Below are 14,297 nucleotides of genomic sequence, written 5' to 3' on the forward strand. Positions count from 1 at the left end.
CTTTTTTCTTTGCTTTCCACAGGAGAAATACAAGAAGATGGCCACAGAAGCGAAAGAGAAGGCCATCGAGGAAACAAATGGCCACAAAGTGTAAGCCACCGTGATGTCTTTGCTTGCTCGACAATATCCAGAATTACACAATTTTCTCAGCAGCTACTTTGCAGTGGATCCTCAAACCTGTTGTCCCTCTTGTCATTTGCAGCAAAGAGGACAAGGTGCATCAGGCACCCGCTGTGCCCAACCTCAACAGGAGGAACCGGCTTTTCAAAGGGGAACCAAAAAAGCCGCCCCAGTAAGTTGGAGAGTGATAGCCCTCTTATGTTCATGCACATTCTCTATTGCCAATTAAGGTGCATGTGCAAGGGGGGAAGTTCAGATAGAGAAGCTTTTGACTTATATGATATGAGCATGCACAACTTATAGTTAGTGCAGTAGATTCCCATTAATTGGACTCCAGTTTGGATTTTTCGGTTAATTTCATCCCTACCAAAGGTCCTGGCTGGCACCTATGCATATCTATGGGCACAAACTTTTGTCATTTCAATCCTAAAAGTGGCCTTCGCCGGGTAATTTGAACTTGACCCGTCCGCATACATGCGCCTGACCCTTATGGTGACTGCTATAGCGACCCTTTTTGTGGCAGCATCAGTCTCGGCGAAGCTTGGGGACAGTAAACACGTTGAACACGTCATCTGTCAAAAAATGTCTATTTCCGGCCTGCCGTAACACTTTTAAGCAATAACCAAAGCTCACAATGACCAATTAAAGTATTTACCCATTCTAATGCGCTTCCCCCCGCCCCTTTCTTTTTCAAGACAATCGGGTTGAAGATTGTCTGCACAGAGCATTCGAATTCAAAACCAAAGCCACCTTTGCAACTTCATATGCTTTACCACATAACACAACTGTACTACGGCACAGTAGCCATAAAAATCATGTGGCGAAGGTGACTTCAGGAAACCAGCCGCCATGGTGCAACACATATTGCCCATTTTTCTTGCTAAAACGTCCGTGTGTTAGATTCCTGCTTTATTTAGAAGCTTTAATGTTATTTCTACATTATTTTTCTACTTTTGACACATAGAAAACGGGTACGCATTAGATTCGGTTGCATGTTAGAATTAATCATTGGTGTGTTTTGGTGTGCTGTTCTGCATCTCATTTAATTCAATCTATTTTGTCAGTCCCGTTAAGGTCAAAATTAACAGGCATCCACTGTATTGTCTTCAGGTGTGGCTATTCTAAAATCTAGCTTTATATACCTAGTATTCACACGAGTAGGGGCACAAGGTATACATAACTTTTTTCAGCTGAGCTGCTGGCTTTTTCATATCAATTTATACATGTTGCCTAAGTTAATTTGGCAAGAAACAATAATGCTGGACTGGCGTACGTGCAGGAGCGGCTACGGGGTGTTCTCAACGGAAATGCTCAGTCAGCTGGTCGACGTGGATCCCAAGAACCGCATGGCCGAGATTGCCAAGCGCTGGAACGCCATGCCAGACTCTGACAAGGAGCGCTACAAGCGGGCAGTCCAGGAATTGCAGCGCAAGTACAACAAAGAGCTGGCGCGATTTCTTGAGGTGCATATCCCTCCTCCCCCCCCCCTCTTTAACTTCCTTTCACTCTCTTTGGCGCCCGACTCCAGTAAGCCTCAAGGGAGGGTGGAAGGACATGGGTGGCTCACTTTTCGGAGCAGGAGCGATCCCTTGTGGTCTGATAGACCACATGTGAAACTACAGAAGCAAGCTTCTCATGGCTGACATGCTTGTTAATCCCCTAAAACTTTATTTTCTTTTTCAAGAAAGCTGACCATAATGGCTCATTTTTCCCTGTGTTATGCTTTAATAATGGTCATGCTTTCGTGTTAAAGCACGGAAGTATGACTGCAAATGGTGTTGAAAATTTAATTCAATAAGAAAGCGATGATAACAGAATTTATTTGCCATGAAAGAAGGAAAAAGTGTCGTTCGGCATTCTTTGCACGCAAGAAATGGTTCAGAAAGTGAGGACATACTTATGACGAGGTGGGCTCATCATAAGCTGAAAAATGCCAATTGCTCATGAGCTCAGGTCATCAAGATCCCTAGGTTAACCTAATGGTGTATCACAATGGATGAGGAAACAGTGGTGCTCCAAAGTACGCCTGAAATAGGCTAGCAAAAGTGGGGAGCACTGTCATCTAATGGTACAGAAGCCAGCTCTGCTGCACTAAGAGCAGTTTGTGCTGCTCTCAGACAAAAAGCTGGGGAGCCAAGAAAGCCATGAGACTTCTGTGCATCATGTCCTGTTTTCTTTACGGTATTTTGGGTTTGTTAGCAAGCTCTGCAGTAGTGACAGCTATCGCATATCATCATGAACTCGTGAAAGAAATCAGGATGTACAAGATATAGGTTCTGTGGCAGAGAATTGTCACATGGCAGAGAATATCAGCTACCAACATGGAGAAATGTTACCTCTGTGCTTGCGAGGATACAACGCAGTCACACTTCTTGGACGGTGTCGTTTACATGAACTTGATGAATTTGTTGTTTTGTGGTGCAAGGGCTACATGTTCTTTAGAATAGTTCAGGTGTCTACTTCAGGTGAGACAACTGCAGTGTCGATGGCAAGGAATGTAAAAAACAAACAAAAAGAAACATTACGCTTTCTAGGCAACATGGAGCTTCTTCATTGTCGGTGGTTTTCTCGGCGTCAGAGTCTCTTTTGTGCACGCCACTCGCTATACAGGGGTGCATGGCAGCGGAATCTATGGAAAATATCAATAGCGTAGGCTGGGAGCCAACAGTGATATTTTCGTGAATAGCTCATGCAGTGACAACTGATAAAACTGATGGGATGATGGGTGAAATGGCTAATTTTGGGGCTTTCACTGTAATGACCTTTCAGAATAACGAACAATTTGCTGCGGTCCCCTGAAAGTCGTTATTATCAAGATTTCACTGTACATGACTAGAGTGACAAAAACAATAAATGACAGACTATACAATGAAAAATCAGAGGTTGTCATGCAGGCTTCTGCTGCGAAACCGAAAACAAAGCTTGCATTACTTGTTTTGTTTCTGCATTACTTCGAAAACATCTTTCGTTTTTCACTTCTGTTAATTTGTCATACTTAGATTAGCAGACGGAGAAAAGCAACCAGACTTTAACAGTCAGTTGTGAAATGTTTAGTTAGCTTGAAATATTCAAAAATAAATTCATATTCAAAACTTTGAGTAGTCACTCTACCCCAGTTAAAACTTATGTCTGCGGCACAATTACAGACTTCTGCACTATGCCTTGTTATCAAGTGTCATTTTCTGCCGTAACGCGCAGAAAAAAATGAAACCTGAAATGTTGCTGTCAGCACTCCATGATATATCAGACCCTGGCTACGGTGGTCGCAGTCCAATGGGGCAAAATGCAAGATTGCCCAGGTTGTAAGATTTAGGCACACTTTAAAGAACACCTACTACAGAGTCCTTCAAAGCATAGGCACAGCTTTGGGGTGTTGGCTGAAGCTTTTCTTGCCCCTCTTGATGTGCAATGCGCAGGGTTTGAGTCCCGAGGATCGGCTCGAGTATGAGGCACGGCGAGCCAGGATGAAGGCCAAGCGCAAGGGTGGGGCAATAAAGGCAGCTGCCACCCGCAAGGAGAAAAGGCGGAAGGCTGCCGCCGCTGCTGACAATGCCAAAGTCAAGGTAGGTGTGTGTGTGTGTGTGCGTGTGTTTATGCGTCCACAAATATACTGGCTTTCATAAATAGGAGTGCCAGCTATATATGACTATAACTGCTAAGCCACTGTCTCGTTGGTGCTCAAATTTTGCATAGGGGTAGCATTTTTCAGCAAGTTTATTTTAATACCACATTTTCTGGCATTACTTGCAACTTTTGTCCACATAAATCCGAACTGTCATCTGCAGCAAGGCCACTGAAATTCTATTTTAGTGCAATGAAACGGTGGCGCCATCTGCCATTGCCACAACTACAGTGTTCACTGTGGCCATGACAGATGGCGTTGCCTTTTTGCTGCAGTGTGATCAACAGATATTGAGTCACTTCACCACAAATGACACTAACTTTGGTGTTGTCTGTGGTGAAACCAGAAATTCAGTGGCAGTTTAGCTGGAAGAGTTACACATCTGGTGCTCCTATTTTGCAACGCACAGTACTCGTAGATATAGCCTTCAGCCAACTGCGCCGTCCTTCCTGCCTCTGTTCCTGAAGTAAGCTATTGCTGCGTCACTCTGTTGCATAGCGCGTTTGCTGCATGAAGCATAAAAGTAACTGCAAGCCTTTACGGCTTTCTGTATTGGAGATTGATCTGGAGACATTGCTGTAAGGCACATTCTACAGTGCAGCCATGACCACAGAGAGCATGTATACATGTGACCTAAGTCACTCAGGAAAGTCAAGCAAAAAATGTAAAACATAATGCATGGTGCTGCAGTGTGGGCACAGCATAGAGATGAAGCATCATGCTTTTGCGCAACCTTGCCAATGTTGGCTTCATCTGTATAGAAGAGCGGCACTTTACGGTATGGAATTCGTTTGGTAATATACAGCACCTGAGTTGCAGGTGTGGGTTGTCACAGTTCTTTAAAGTGGCCCGAAGCATCCCTTGGGCTTGGTGAAATAAGTCCGTGGGTAGTATACATGGTGCGTGGAGCTCGCTAGCGAATCGTGAAGTCACCTTTCTCTCAAATGCTCTCTTTTCAACAGAAGGCCCTGTCCTCACTCTCTGCTAGGTGCACTATTTCTTCATCAGACGCACTATTTCTTCATTCCCTTAGACGGCTGCTATTGGCCGATAACTGACATCAAGCTGCGGTGGGCTACATGGCGTAGATACTGCCACCGCTACAGGGTGCCGCCACGATTCCGCTGGCTAAGCGCACTGCGTCTCGCTGAGGACAACCGCATTTGGCTTATGTCTAGCAAGTTGTAGGCACCAAAGGCGCAAGTCGGGCCGTCTACGTTAACATCCAAAATGAAATTTGAATCGCTTGCCACGGTGACATTTAGAAGGTGGAGCATTGTAAGCACGCCCCACTGCGCCGTAGCTTTCGCAGTGCAATGCATTGAATAAGGAACGGGAGCACAGCGGAGACCATGTTTGATTGCCAAGTACTCTGCTGCTGCTGAATGCATTGAAGCACTTTTTGCGGCAAAGAATTTCTCGAATAGCTTATTTTCACTTCAAATGCTTTTCTTCACTTCGGTAAAAAGTGGTTCAGGGCCCCTGTAACACTTTGTGTCCTCTGAAACAGAGACAGGGGGTCAACTTTTCAGTGTTTCACGCACCAGTTGATTTACAATGTTTGACCTGAACGTCATAGTACAAAATGGTCACAACTTGAGCTTTATAATATAATCTTAGAAGTCACAGGCTATACGTACTAGAATTTGTAGAAGTCAGTATGTTTCCTTGTGCACGAAGCTCGTGTGCAGTACTGCCATGGTGGAGGTTAAAAGGTCAGATAGATTGAGCGTGGTGAATGAAGTTGTTGCTGCCTAATAGAAATACATTCAAGTTGTGCTGCATTTATGAAAAGGGAGGTTTGAAGAGAGCAAAGTGGCTATGGCACGCAGCTGTAGCTGTTGGGGGTAACCAGGGAATATAGTATGTATAACACTTTGGCAGTGATTCTGTTTTCATAAGGTATGGCCATTTACAGTGGTGAGCACATTCCCTCTTTTCCTTGTCATAAGGCCTCGTAGATTTTGCAACACATTCTCATAATCTTCATTGTAGCAGTCCTCATAAACTGTGGCTGCTTTTTGATGCAAAGCTGCACGTACCTTAATCATTTTTAGTCAAGACACACACCTTCAGCATACCTGTGCATATAGGTCTACGGCTGTTTTATCAAAAGCCTGTGAAGAACTTTGTGAAATAGGAAACTGAAAATCTGCAAGAACAGCTGCGCCAATTTGAGATGACATTGCAGTGGTTCAATAGCGAATCCTACTTGCCTTCCTGCACTGCGCAGGACTGCCTGAGATGCGTGTGCCAAAGCTCATTGGCTGAAGGCGGTCGTAAATAGTGTGAGACAATCAATTGAAAATGCTGCTTGATTACAGTTAAACCTCAATATAACGAACTTCAAATAACAAAATTCTCGATGTAACAAAGTATTTAACTTTCCGTAACCTCTTATTCATAGAACACCATGTATTTAGAACCTCAATATAACGATTAAGAGACTTAGATAAGCTAGTTGGTCGCTGGCTTGATGGAACATGGTTATAACAGCGCATCTTGAGGACATGGCACAGAATGAATAACGAAGTCAATATAATGAAGTGTGTTTGTATGCGATTTCAATATAGTGAAAGTTCACTGCTCCCGCAAAGGAACGCCGAGACAATAAATGGAAACTTCCGTGTATACAGATGGCCAAATTGTTGATCTACAAGTGGTTGCTAGCAAACGCACCTCTCAAATTACGCACCACACAACAAGAGGAACTGCTGAAGTAGAGCTGCATCATGCTCCTTATAAAGTCCAAGTGCGATAAGATCCTATCGTGCCCGGCACGCCTTCCCACACAAGCGAAGGGAAAGAGGGGCAGGGAAGCAAGCTTGTGGTAATGCACTCAAGCGTGGGTCTTGATTTCTGGAGCGCGGTTTAGCCCATAAGCAGCCGCGCTCACACTGCTATAAAGGTAACCTGCCGTGTGTGCAAAGAATGGGTGTGTCGAGACAGTGTGGCATCATGTAAGCTGTCTTCCCACATGTTTAGTATTACAGTTTGCGTAATCTCGAGTTTTGGTGACCCGTAGGAGTGAGAGGCAGACGAAGCATTCGCTTCCCGCTGTCAGTGCTTTTCGTGATAGCGTCGGCCCAGTGTAGGCGACACTATCAGCCGCAAGGGTGGAGTATACGCGAAAGTGTGACTGGCTTCACTTAATTCGTACCACCGATTGTCGATGTGGCATGAAACTGTACCATTTGTTGCCGACTCACAAATTCATCAAAATAAATTGTTTTCACATTTGCTTTTTCGATAATTCGGATAATTCTAGGGCCCTTTTCTGTGTAAGAAAAATCCATCGGTGACTGAATTTATTTGCATGAAAGGTCAAATTTCAATACAATCAAATTTGGATGTAACGAAGCAAATTGCCGATTTTACCGCCTTCGTGATATCGAGGTCTAACTGTACATCAATGACAGTGTGTCAAGCATTGTTGTTCTCTTTGTCCTCTGTTTACCAGGAGGAGGATGCATCAACGGAGGAGAGTAGCTCGGAAGAGTCCTCCGATGAAGACGAAGATGATGACGAGGAAGAAGAGGACGAGGAGGAGGAGGGAGAGGAGGAAGAGGGAACCGAGGAGAAGGCTGGCAAGTCTGATGACGAGGACTCAGATTCGAGCTCTGAAGAGGAGGAGGAAGAGGAAGAGTCTGAATCGGGCTCCTCGGACTCGTCTAGTAGCGACGACTCAGATGAGCCATCTGCCCCCACGTTGCCGCCAGTAGTCCCCAAGCAGCAAGCCCCGCCCTCCAAGAAGCAGCAGACACCTGTCATCAAGAAGGAAGAGGCACCGAGCTTGGTCACAGCACCGGTGGTGGTTAAGGTGAGCTCAGCTCATAGTGCCGAAATCTACCTCTTTCCTACCCTCCGCATTAGCTCAGTGGCAATGGCGTTCTGCTTCTGAGTGTGAGGTCATTGGGTTTGATCTCCGGGCATGATGGCTATGTCTTTATTGGTTCCGAATACAAAAACACTCGTAGATTTAGGTGCACTTCGAAAATCCTTAGCCACAACTATGTTTTAACCTCTAGTACAGTGGAATCTCGTGCTTAAACAGAACACCATCCTCGTGGTTGGTTGGTTTTGTATTCATGCAGTTGTATTCAGCTCTTTGCAAACTCTCAGTAAATTGAACTCCTGATGAACAGAACCAATTTCCCTGGTCCCTTGAGTTTCCGTTTAAAGAGAGTCCACTGTGTGTTGCTAGTAGGTACCTGCCAATGATGCTTTACTGTAATTTGATGTTTTTGAGCCTTTTCCTAAACCACAAGTTCATTTCCCTACATTGTGCATTTTCCAAGTTAACGGCTGCACCAATAGTTCTTGGATTAAGTGCGAGCTGCACATGCTGCAGCTTATATGATGCGCATGATTTCATCACAAGAGCCACTTCTGCATTTCCTGTCTTATAAGAAGCAGAAACTGGTTACAGATTACAAAGCTTAATAGTAAGTAGCCGTTAGCTCTGGAAACTCTTGCAGTTGAGCTGGGTTATTGTCAATGCATCTGTTTGGATTCAGGACATCATAGTATTTCTGATCACAATACAGTTAGAACCTCAATACAACGAACAGTGGTATGCTGTATTTACTCGAATCTAGGCCAGCCCCAATTCTAAGCCGACCCCCCGAATGTCCAAAGCCAAAAAAAAAATTAAAAACCTACCTCGAATGTAGACCGATCAAAATCGTGAGGACAACGTTCACAAAATGACAACAGAATTTATTCAATATGAACATGCCGAACTCACTCTGCGCTATCATCGCTGATAGCCTCATCACTATAGCCTAGACCACTCACGCTTGTGGACGTGCGCAAGCTCGCGTCGGCGCGCCCATGCTTTCACAGGCAGTGCGGCATGGCTTGCACACGTTGAAATGTAGCACAATCTCGGTGAACAGCTCCTCTCCGTTATCGCGCGTATTTTCCTTATTGCTGTCATCTCCTCGTTGTGGCACACCCAAAAAGCGTCCCCTGTTACCCCTTCAATGACGGACGTTTTTCTCATCGACGCCAAAGCCCCGCCTGGCTTGAATGTTTGACGATGCCTTTGCGGCTAGCACAACTTTTCGTTTGAAAGTGGCACTATAGTGGCATCGCCTATGTGGGTAACACCACACTATGCCAACCTATTGGTGTTGGGCTTCTGAGCACGAGGTCGCGGGATCGAATCCCGGCCACGGCGGCCGCATTTCGATGGGGGCGAAATGCGAAAACACCCGTGTGCTTAGATTTAGGTGCACGTTAAAGAACCCCAGGGGGTCAAAATTTCCGGAGTCCTCCACTACGGCGTGCCTCATAATCAGAAAGTGGTTTTGGCACGTAAAACCCCAAATATTAAATTTAAAATGCCAACCTATGCCACCTATGGCAACCACGCCACATGCCGATGACACATGTCAGCAAAGCAACGTCACTCGTGTATTTCAGTTGGCTACTGGCACGGCTAATAGCGGCTGGAATGCTGAGCTTTCTAGATGGCGCTAGCTATACGCTACATTTATCATTTCAATTTACAAACTGTCGCATTTTTAAAAATCCTCGAATCTAGAGTTTGCTGAACCTAGAGTTTGGTATATAATTATTTGGAAAAAACTATCGGCCTAGATTCGAATAACTGCGGTAACTAATTGTCGGATATAACAAAGTAAATATAACATGTTTATTACTGATATCAGCATGTAGCAAATATATGCTTATAGTGAATACAAAATACAACAAAGGTTCTATGCAACTTTGTTAAAACAAGGTTTGACTCCATCATTTTGTTGAAGTATGCTGATCTAGCGCGGCAAATAAAAAAAAAACGGGACACATCTGTGAGGACCTATCATTGAAATCCTTGAGCACCTTTGGCTCCCTTCTGCAGGCTCGCACAAAGGAGCCGATTAGGCTCAGATGTTAATAGCCTGTTGTTTCAATGGTCATTGAAAGTAGCGGTACGACTGGAACCTTTGTTTTTGACTTATTCTGTTGCATAAGGCATTCTTGACATCCCAGAGGCACCAGTTGCTGAGCGTGCAGAGCTACTAATTTTTACACACTAAATCTGCACTAGTGTAATAAAGCTGCCTTGCTTTTAGGCTGCTCGCAGACATCATGTTTTCGTTTTATGGAGAGGAAGTCTCGCCTCCTTGGTATATCTCTGTTTTATTGCAAGACCAAGTCCCTTGCCTGCATATAGTTGTACACAGTTTTAATACGCCCACTTTTGTTTCTGTCTGTCATTTGTGCTTGTTTGACATTTAGGTATGTTTCCTCAATCTCTCTCCTCAGAACGAGCCCAACACAAACCACGAAGAGGATGACGAGGATGACAGCAGTGAGAGTGATAGTGACAGCAGCTCAGACAGCAGTGACGACAATGACGACTCCGAGTCGGGGTCAGACAGCAAGGACTGAGGTTGCCACAGCTGGTGCCGCATGCTTTCACTGTGCCCCTCCTTGTTACAAGGATGGGGACAAGCCTCCTGTGTTGTGCTGTAGGACAAAACAGTGGTGCGACGGAGTACAGCAACGTCATTTGTGGTAGACATTCTCGCGCGCAGTTGTCGCCTCAACCGTCTTGCCCTCGCCACGGACTGTTATTAGCCGTGAAGATGCAGACGTTGGTGCTGCTGAAGTTCTGGAACCTCTCCATGCTCTATCTATAAAGTGCCTGCGAGACTATCTGCGGTGGCTACATGACATTGCAGCGAACGCTACAACTGCAGTGTGTTAGCTCGACTTGTGTTGTTGCCAGCCCTGTGTTGCTACAGGCAGAAAAAGAGACTGTGAGAGAAAAAAAAGAAATGTCAATGTCGCGTCGCAAGCTTGATGAAGGCTTGCTTTGCATATCTCATAGTAAAATACTGAGGAGGGATCCCATCATATGTGCGGTGCTGCCGTGCCTTTGACAATTCAAAGCACAGTGTTCCAATCGCTGCCGTTATTTGAGAGCATTGAAAGAATGGTGAAAACTAGCCCGTGATAATGACATTAACTCACCAGTGCATGTGCTCGTACTGCCATGCCAAGCACGCCTTTAGAAACATTCTCGTGCTGAAACGCTTTCCGTATTTCCTCCAGGAGCGAGGCTGCTTGTGAAGCTTTTTGTCTATATGGTGTAATTCGTCTGCTGGCCACTGCTGGCGTTATCACTTACCGATTTTTCGTACTCAGTCAGGGCCACCGATAGCAAGTTTTCGTACCCTCTACACAATGCTGCTTATCTTTTTATGCTTCCACCGTACGTGTTACGAGCATGTTTCACGTGGCCTAACTTTTTAATGGTGAGCAGCGGGCTACCATGTGCATTCTATTCAGGCCAGAGAGGATTGAATGGTTAATCTTATCTAGTGCTTTCTTTAGTTCTCCCATTTCCTCACGAAATGCTGGAATGGAAGTTGTGTGCTTCCCGGCCCGATTGGAAACTCCTCACCATCAATGCAGAAAGGTTTTTCCAGCTGTTTGCCTTCTATGTTCTTTTAATAGCATTTACTTCCGTAAACCACATGTGGCTAAAATTGCTTTGTAGCTGCTTCATGAAGCCCAAGGCATCTTATTAGGCCTGTGCTGTCCCGAGCATGTCCCCTTGACATACAAATTTTGTGATCTGGCATTGTCGCAGCTTGCCATTCTAGTTCGAGTCTTTCTGATTTAGTTCCAGGTCCTGACTGGCATTGCTTCTTCTTGTGTTGTGCCTTTCAATTGTGCCCTCTAGGGCATAGTACGTTTTAATCTGCTCTGCTCTCGTCGAACTTTTTTATTGAATCACTGGCACGGTTGTGCATTGCGACGTGTCCTTCAGCTTAACACTTAAACAAAATACTCACTGCATATAAATTTCAGAAAACTGAAGTCGCTTGCATGTACTGTTTTCCCGCATGCACAATACTGGCTGCTTAATGCGACCCCTCGTGTGGAGTCAAGCAAGCACTACTGGCTTTAGGGCCTTGTCATTGAACCTGTTTACTGAACTTTATTTAAGCACTTTCAGTCTCAGATATGCTCGTAGCAGACTCATTATAATGCAAAGCAAGCAAAGGTATCTTGATTTAGCGCTGGAATTGCATTCGGCATCAGCATATTATTCAATGTGATACTGCGCTCTTATAACTGGTATTTGTAATTTCTTGGTCGCTTCCAAGGCAGCTATGAAAGGTGGCTGCACATGTGATGAAAAGAAGTCTTCTGTCATTTTCACTGCAAATATAGTGCCACGATACTTACAAAACATTTATTTAATGATTTCTCGTTCAGAACTGCAGGCAAGTACTATAACACAGCACAAGTTGTCCTAAAATTGTGATGTCATTGTTTTCAAGCTGACTGTGTAGCTTCAAATCGACCTGTTGTGGCACTGCTTAAAGCTCTGCGCCTTGGCTGTTGCTTTGTGGATTTAGTCACTTTGAGTGTGAAGTGAGTGTCTATACCATTAACTGCTAACTGTTCATGCTGATGAAAGTGAGATCTTTTTAGATTTTTCTTACTAGTAGATTTGTGAGCTTATGCATTGTTAAAAAGCCCGAGCTGCACTGCAAGAATTGATTCAATTTTAACATTAAGCAAGAAAGTACTTCAGCACCTATGAAACGAAAAAAAAAAAAACGTTGCTTAGAACCAGGTAGCTCTGCCAAGGTAAGAATCCATATTTAGCTGGGCTGCAAGTTTCCACCACGAAGATGGACAGTAGCATCATTTTTTTCACTTTTGTAAACTTTTGCCCATGTCCTGTGGGCAACTTTCAGGAACGGTATGTGTGGCTTCCTTCCAAAGATGCGAGACTATATTTCAACTGTCTCGGCGAGAAGTCGTTGAACTGAGCCCAAAGCCAAAGTTTCATGATGGGGAGGCTGGGGTTTAGTACTTTTCAGAAGTTGCTGTGGCTCATCACTGATAGCCTCACTTTTAACTTGCCTTGCATGGCAAGTTGTTGCAGAATGTTACAAGCGACATAATTTAAGGATGTGCAGAATCGCACATTGACACGGGAATTAGATGTAGTAGACTTTTCCAGCTAAATTGCTGGACCATTTACGTGTACTGCTGTCACAGAGGCGGCACTTCATGGTGCATCTTGTTCAACGTCATGGCTAGATGCAGTACTTAGCTGTTTCCTCATGAATTAAATCAAATTTGCATATCTTAAGTTGAACTGTTCCTTCCATTGTGCATGAAGAATGCACAGTGGAAGGAACAGTGGTGTTATCAGAAACCACTGTGCACTCCACTGATCTCCATGGCAGGTGTTTTGCCCCTTTTGAACAGACTGTGCTGCCATCTCTCCCAGCGAGAAAATTTCATTTTGTGGTGCATCACCACCGCGGAATGTTAAAAAGTTTATGAACCACGGCATATAGGAAAATGTAGAATTTCGAAGCTCCTTTAACAACAATACAATGTTCACAAATATGAGTGCAAACTACAATGCCAGGCTGCAGAAGTGTTCAGCTTTCTCGCAGATCCCGCTGTTCATGAACCTTTCAGACAAACTGTGTATCGTAGATAAAATAAATATGCATCCCAGCATGGTATTAAACGAAAGGTACAAGGTGCTGCCTCTGTGTGAAAGTTGTGCATTAGATGAACCAGTGATTTAGCCAGTAGAAAGCTATTGCAGGCTCATGTGTCAACACAACATAGGGCCATTGCCATCTTAAATTTTTTCAAAATTTACAGTTTCCAAAAGATCACTGGCAAGCTTCACAGCTTTTGTGCGCATTGTGGCCTTTTCTGCTGCTAGAGCAAGCTGGTGCCCGGGATTGCTGTATATTCTGAGCAGAGGCTCATAGGTTCCTTACAATACGAAACAGGCCACTTAGTGCAGGAGACAAGTTGTGTGCCTTTCCGTGTGCCCTAGAGAGAGAACTGATGCGATATAATGTGCCATCACTGTACGAGGTATGCTTGCATGTATGCATGTGCCATGTTGTATAATTGTGCATATCCCTTCTCCCAGTTTCTTTAATGGGCTTAAGCACAATAGCCCCTGCCTATAGTACCCCCAATCCTTGCGGCATACTGTCGAGTTTTATTGTCGTTTCGTTTTCCTCCTAGAGTTTGTACAAAAGTACAACTTGTGCGTTGTGTAGGCACCCATAACACAAACTGCCACCATCATTATTCCATCATCACCAACTAGTCTGTTTTCTGCCTTAACAGGGACGCAGAAGGGTGTTTTTTTTTTTTTTAATAAATAAAGGTGTCAAAACACTGCAAAGTGTTCTGTGTTTAGTACTGCTTTTACTACCACGAAAGTTGAAGCAAGGTGGGCTGACGTCTCCAATTACAGAACCCTGAATGAAATAACACATACACAGCATTTGCAATGCTAACTGGAGAAATGCCCTTCCTAGTAGCGTTGGCTCAGTGTCAATGGCGAACTAAGGCTTGTGCTGCTCAGCTCTTTGGTCTGTTGAATGAAACATTCCTTGGATGCAGCGGTCCACATCTCGTGGAGTGGAGCCACGAGATGTCTCTACCAAGAAAGCTACCAAGATGTCTTCCACGACAACATGCTAGAGGGAAGTGACGCTAGCACTACCCAGTGGAGAGTAGGAGCAGAGAGGGCATCAGC

General features: G+C 44.6%; 1 protein-coding gene across 1 annotated transcript in view; it reads left to right on the forward strand.

The window, feature by feature from the left end:
- LOC139057462 (nucleolar transcription factor 1-A-like) overlaps positions 1–13,940 on the forward strand; it is a 30,112-nt gene extending 16,172 nt beyond the window's left edge. The window contains exons 10-15 of the mRNA XM_070535778.1: positions 23–90; positions 203–292; positions 1,400–1,583; positions 3,537–3,683; positions 7,203–7,562; positions 10,016–13,940. Of these exons, the coding sequence (XP_070391879.1) occupies positions 23–90; positions 203–292; positions 1,400–1,583; positions 3,537–3,683; positions 7,203–7,562; positions 10,016–10,141 (975 nt within the window). The 3' untranslated portion in view covers positions 10,142–13,940. The remainder of the gene's footprint in view (positions 1–22; positions 91–202; positions 293–1,399; positions 1,584–3,536; positions 3,684–7,202; positions 7,563–10,015) is intronic.
- The last annotated feature ends 357 nt before the right edge of the window (positions 13,941–14,297 follow it).

The sequence above is a fragment of the Dermacentor albipictus genome, chromosome 3, assembly GCF_038994185.2.
Source record: "Dermacentor albipictus isolate Rhodes 1998 colony chromosome 3, USDA_Dalb.pri_finalv2, whole genome shotgun sequence".
Classification (NCBI taxonomy): domain Eukaryota; kingdom Metazoa; phylum Arthropoda; class Arachnida; order Ixodida; family Ixodidae; genus Dermacentor; species Dermacentor albipictus.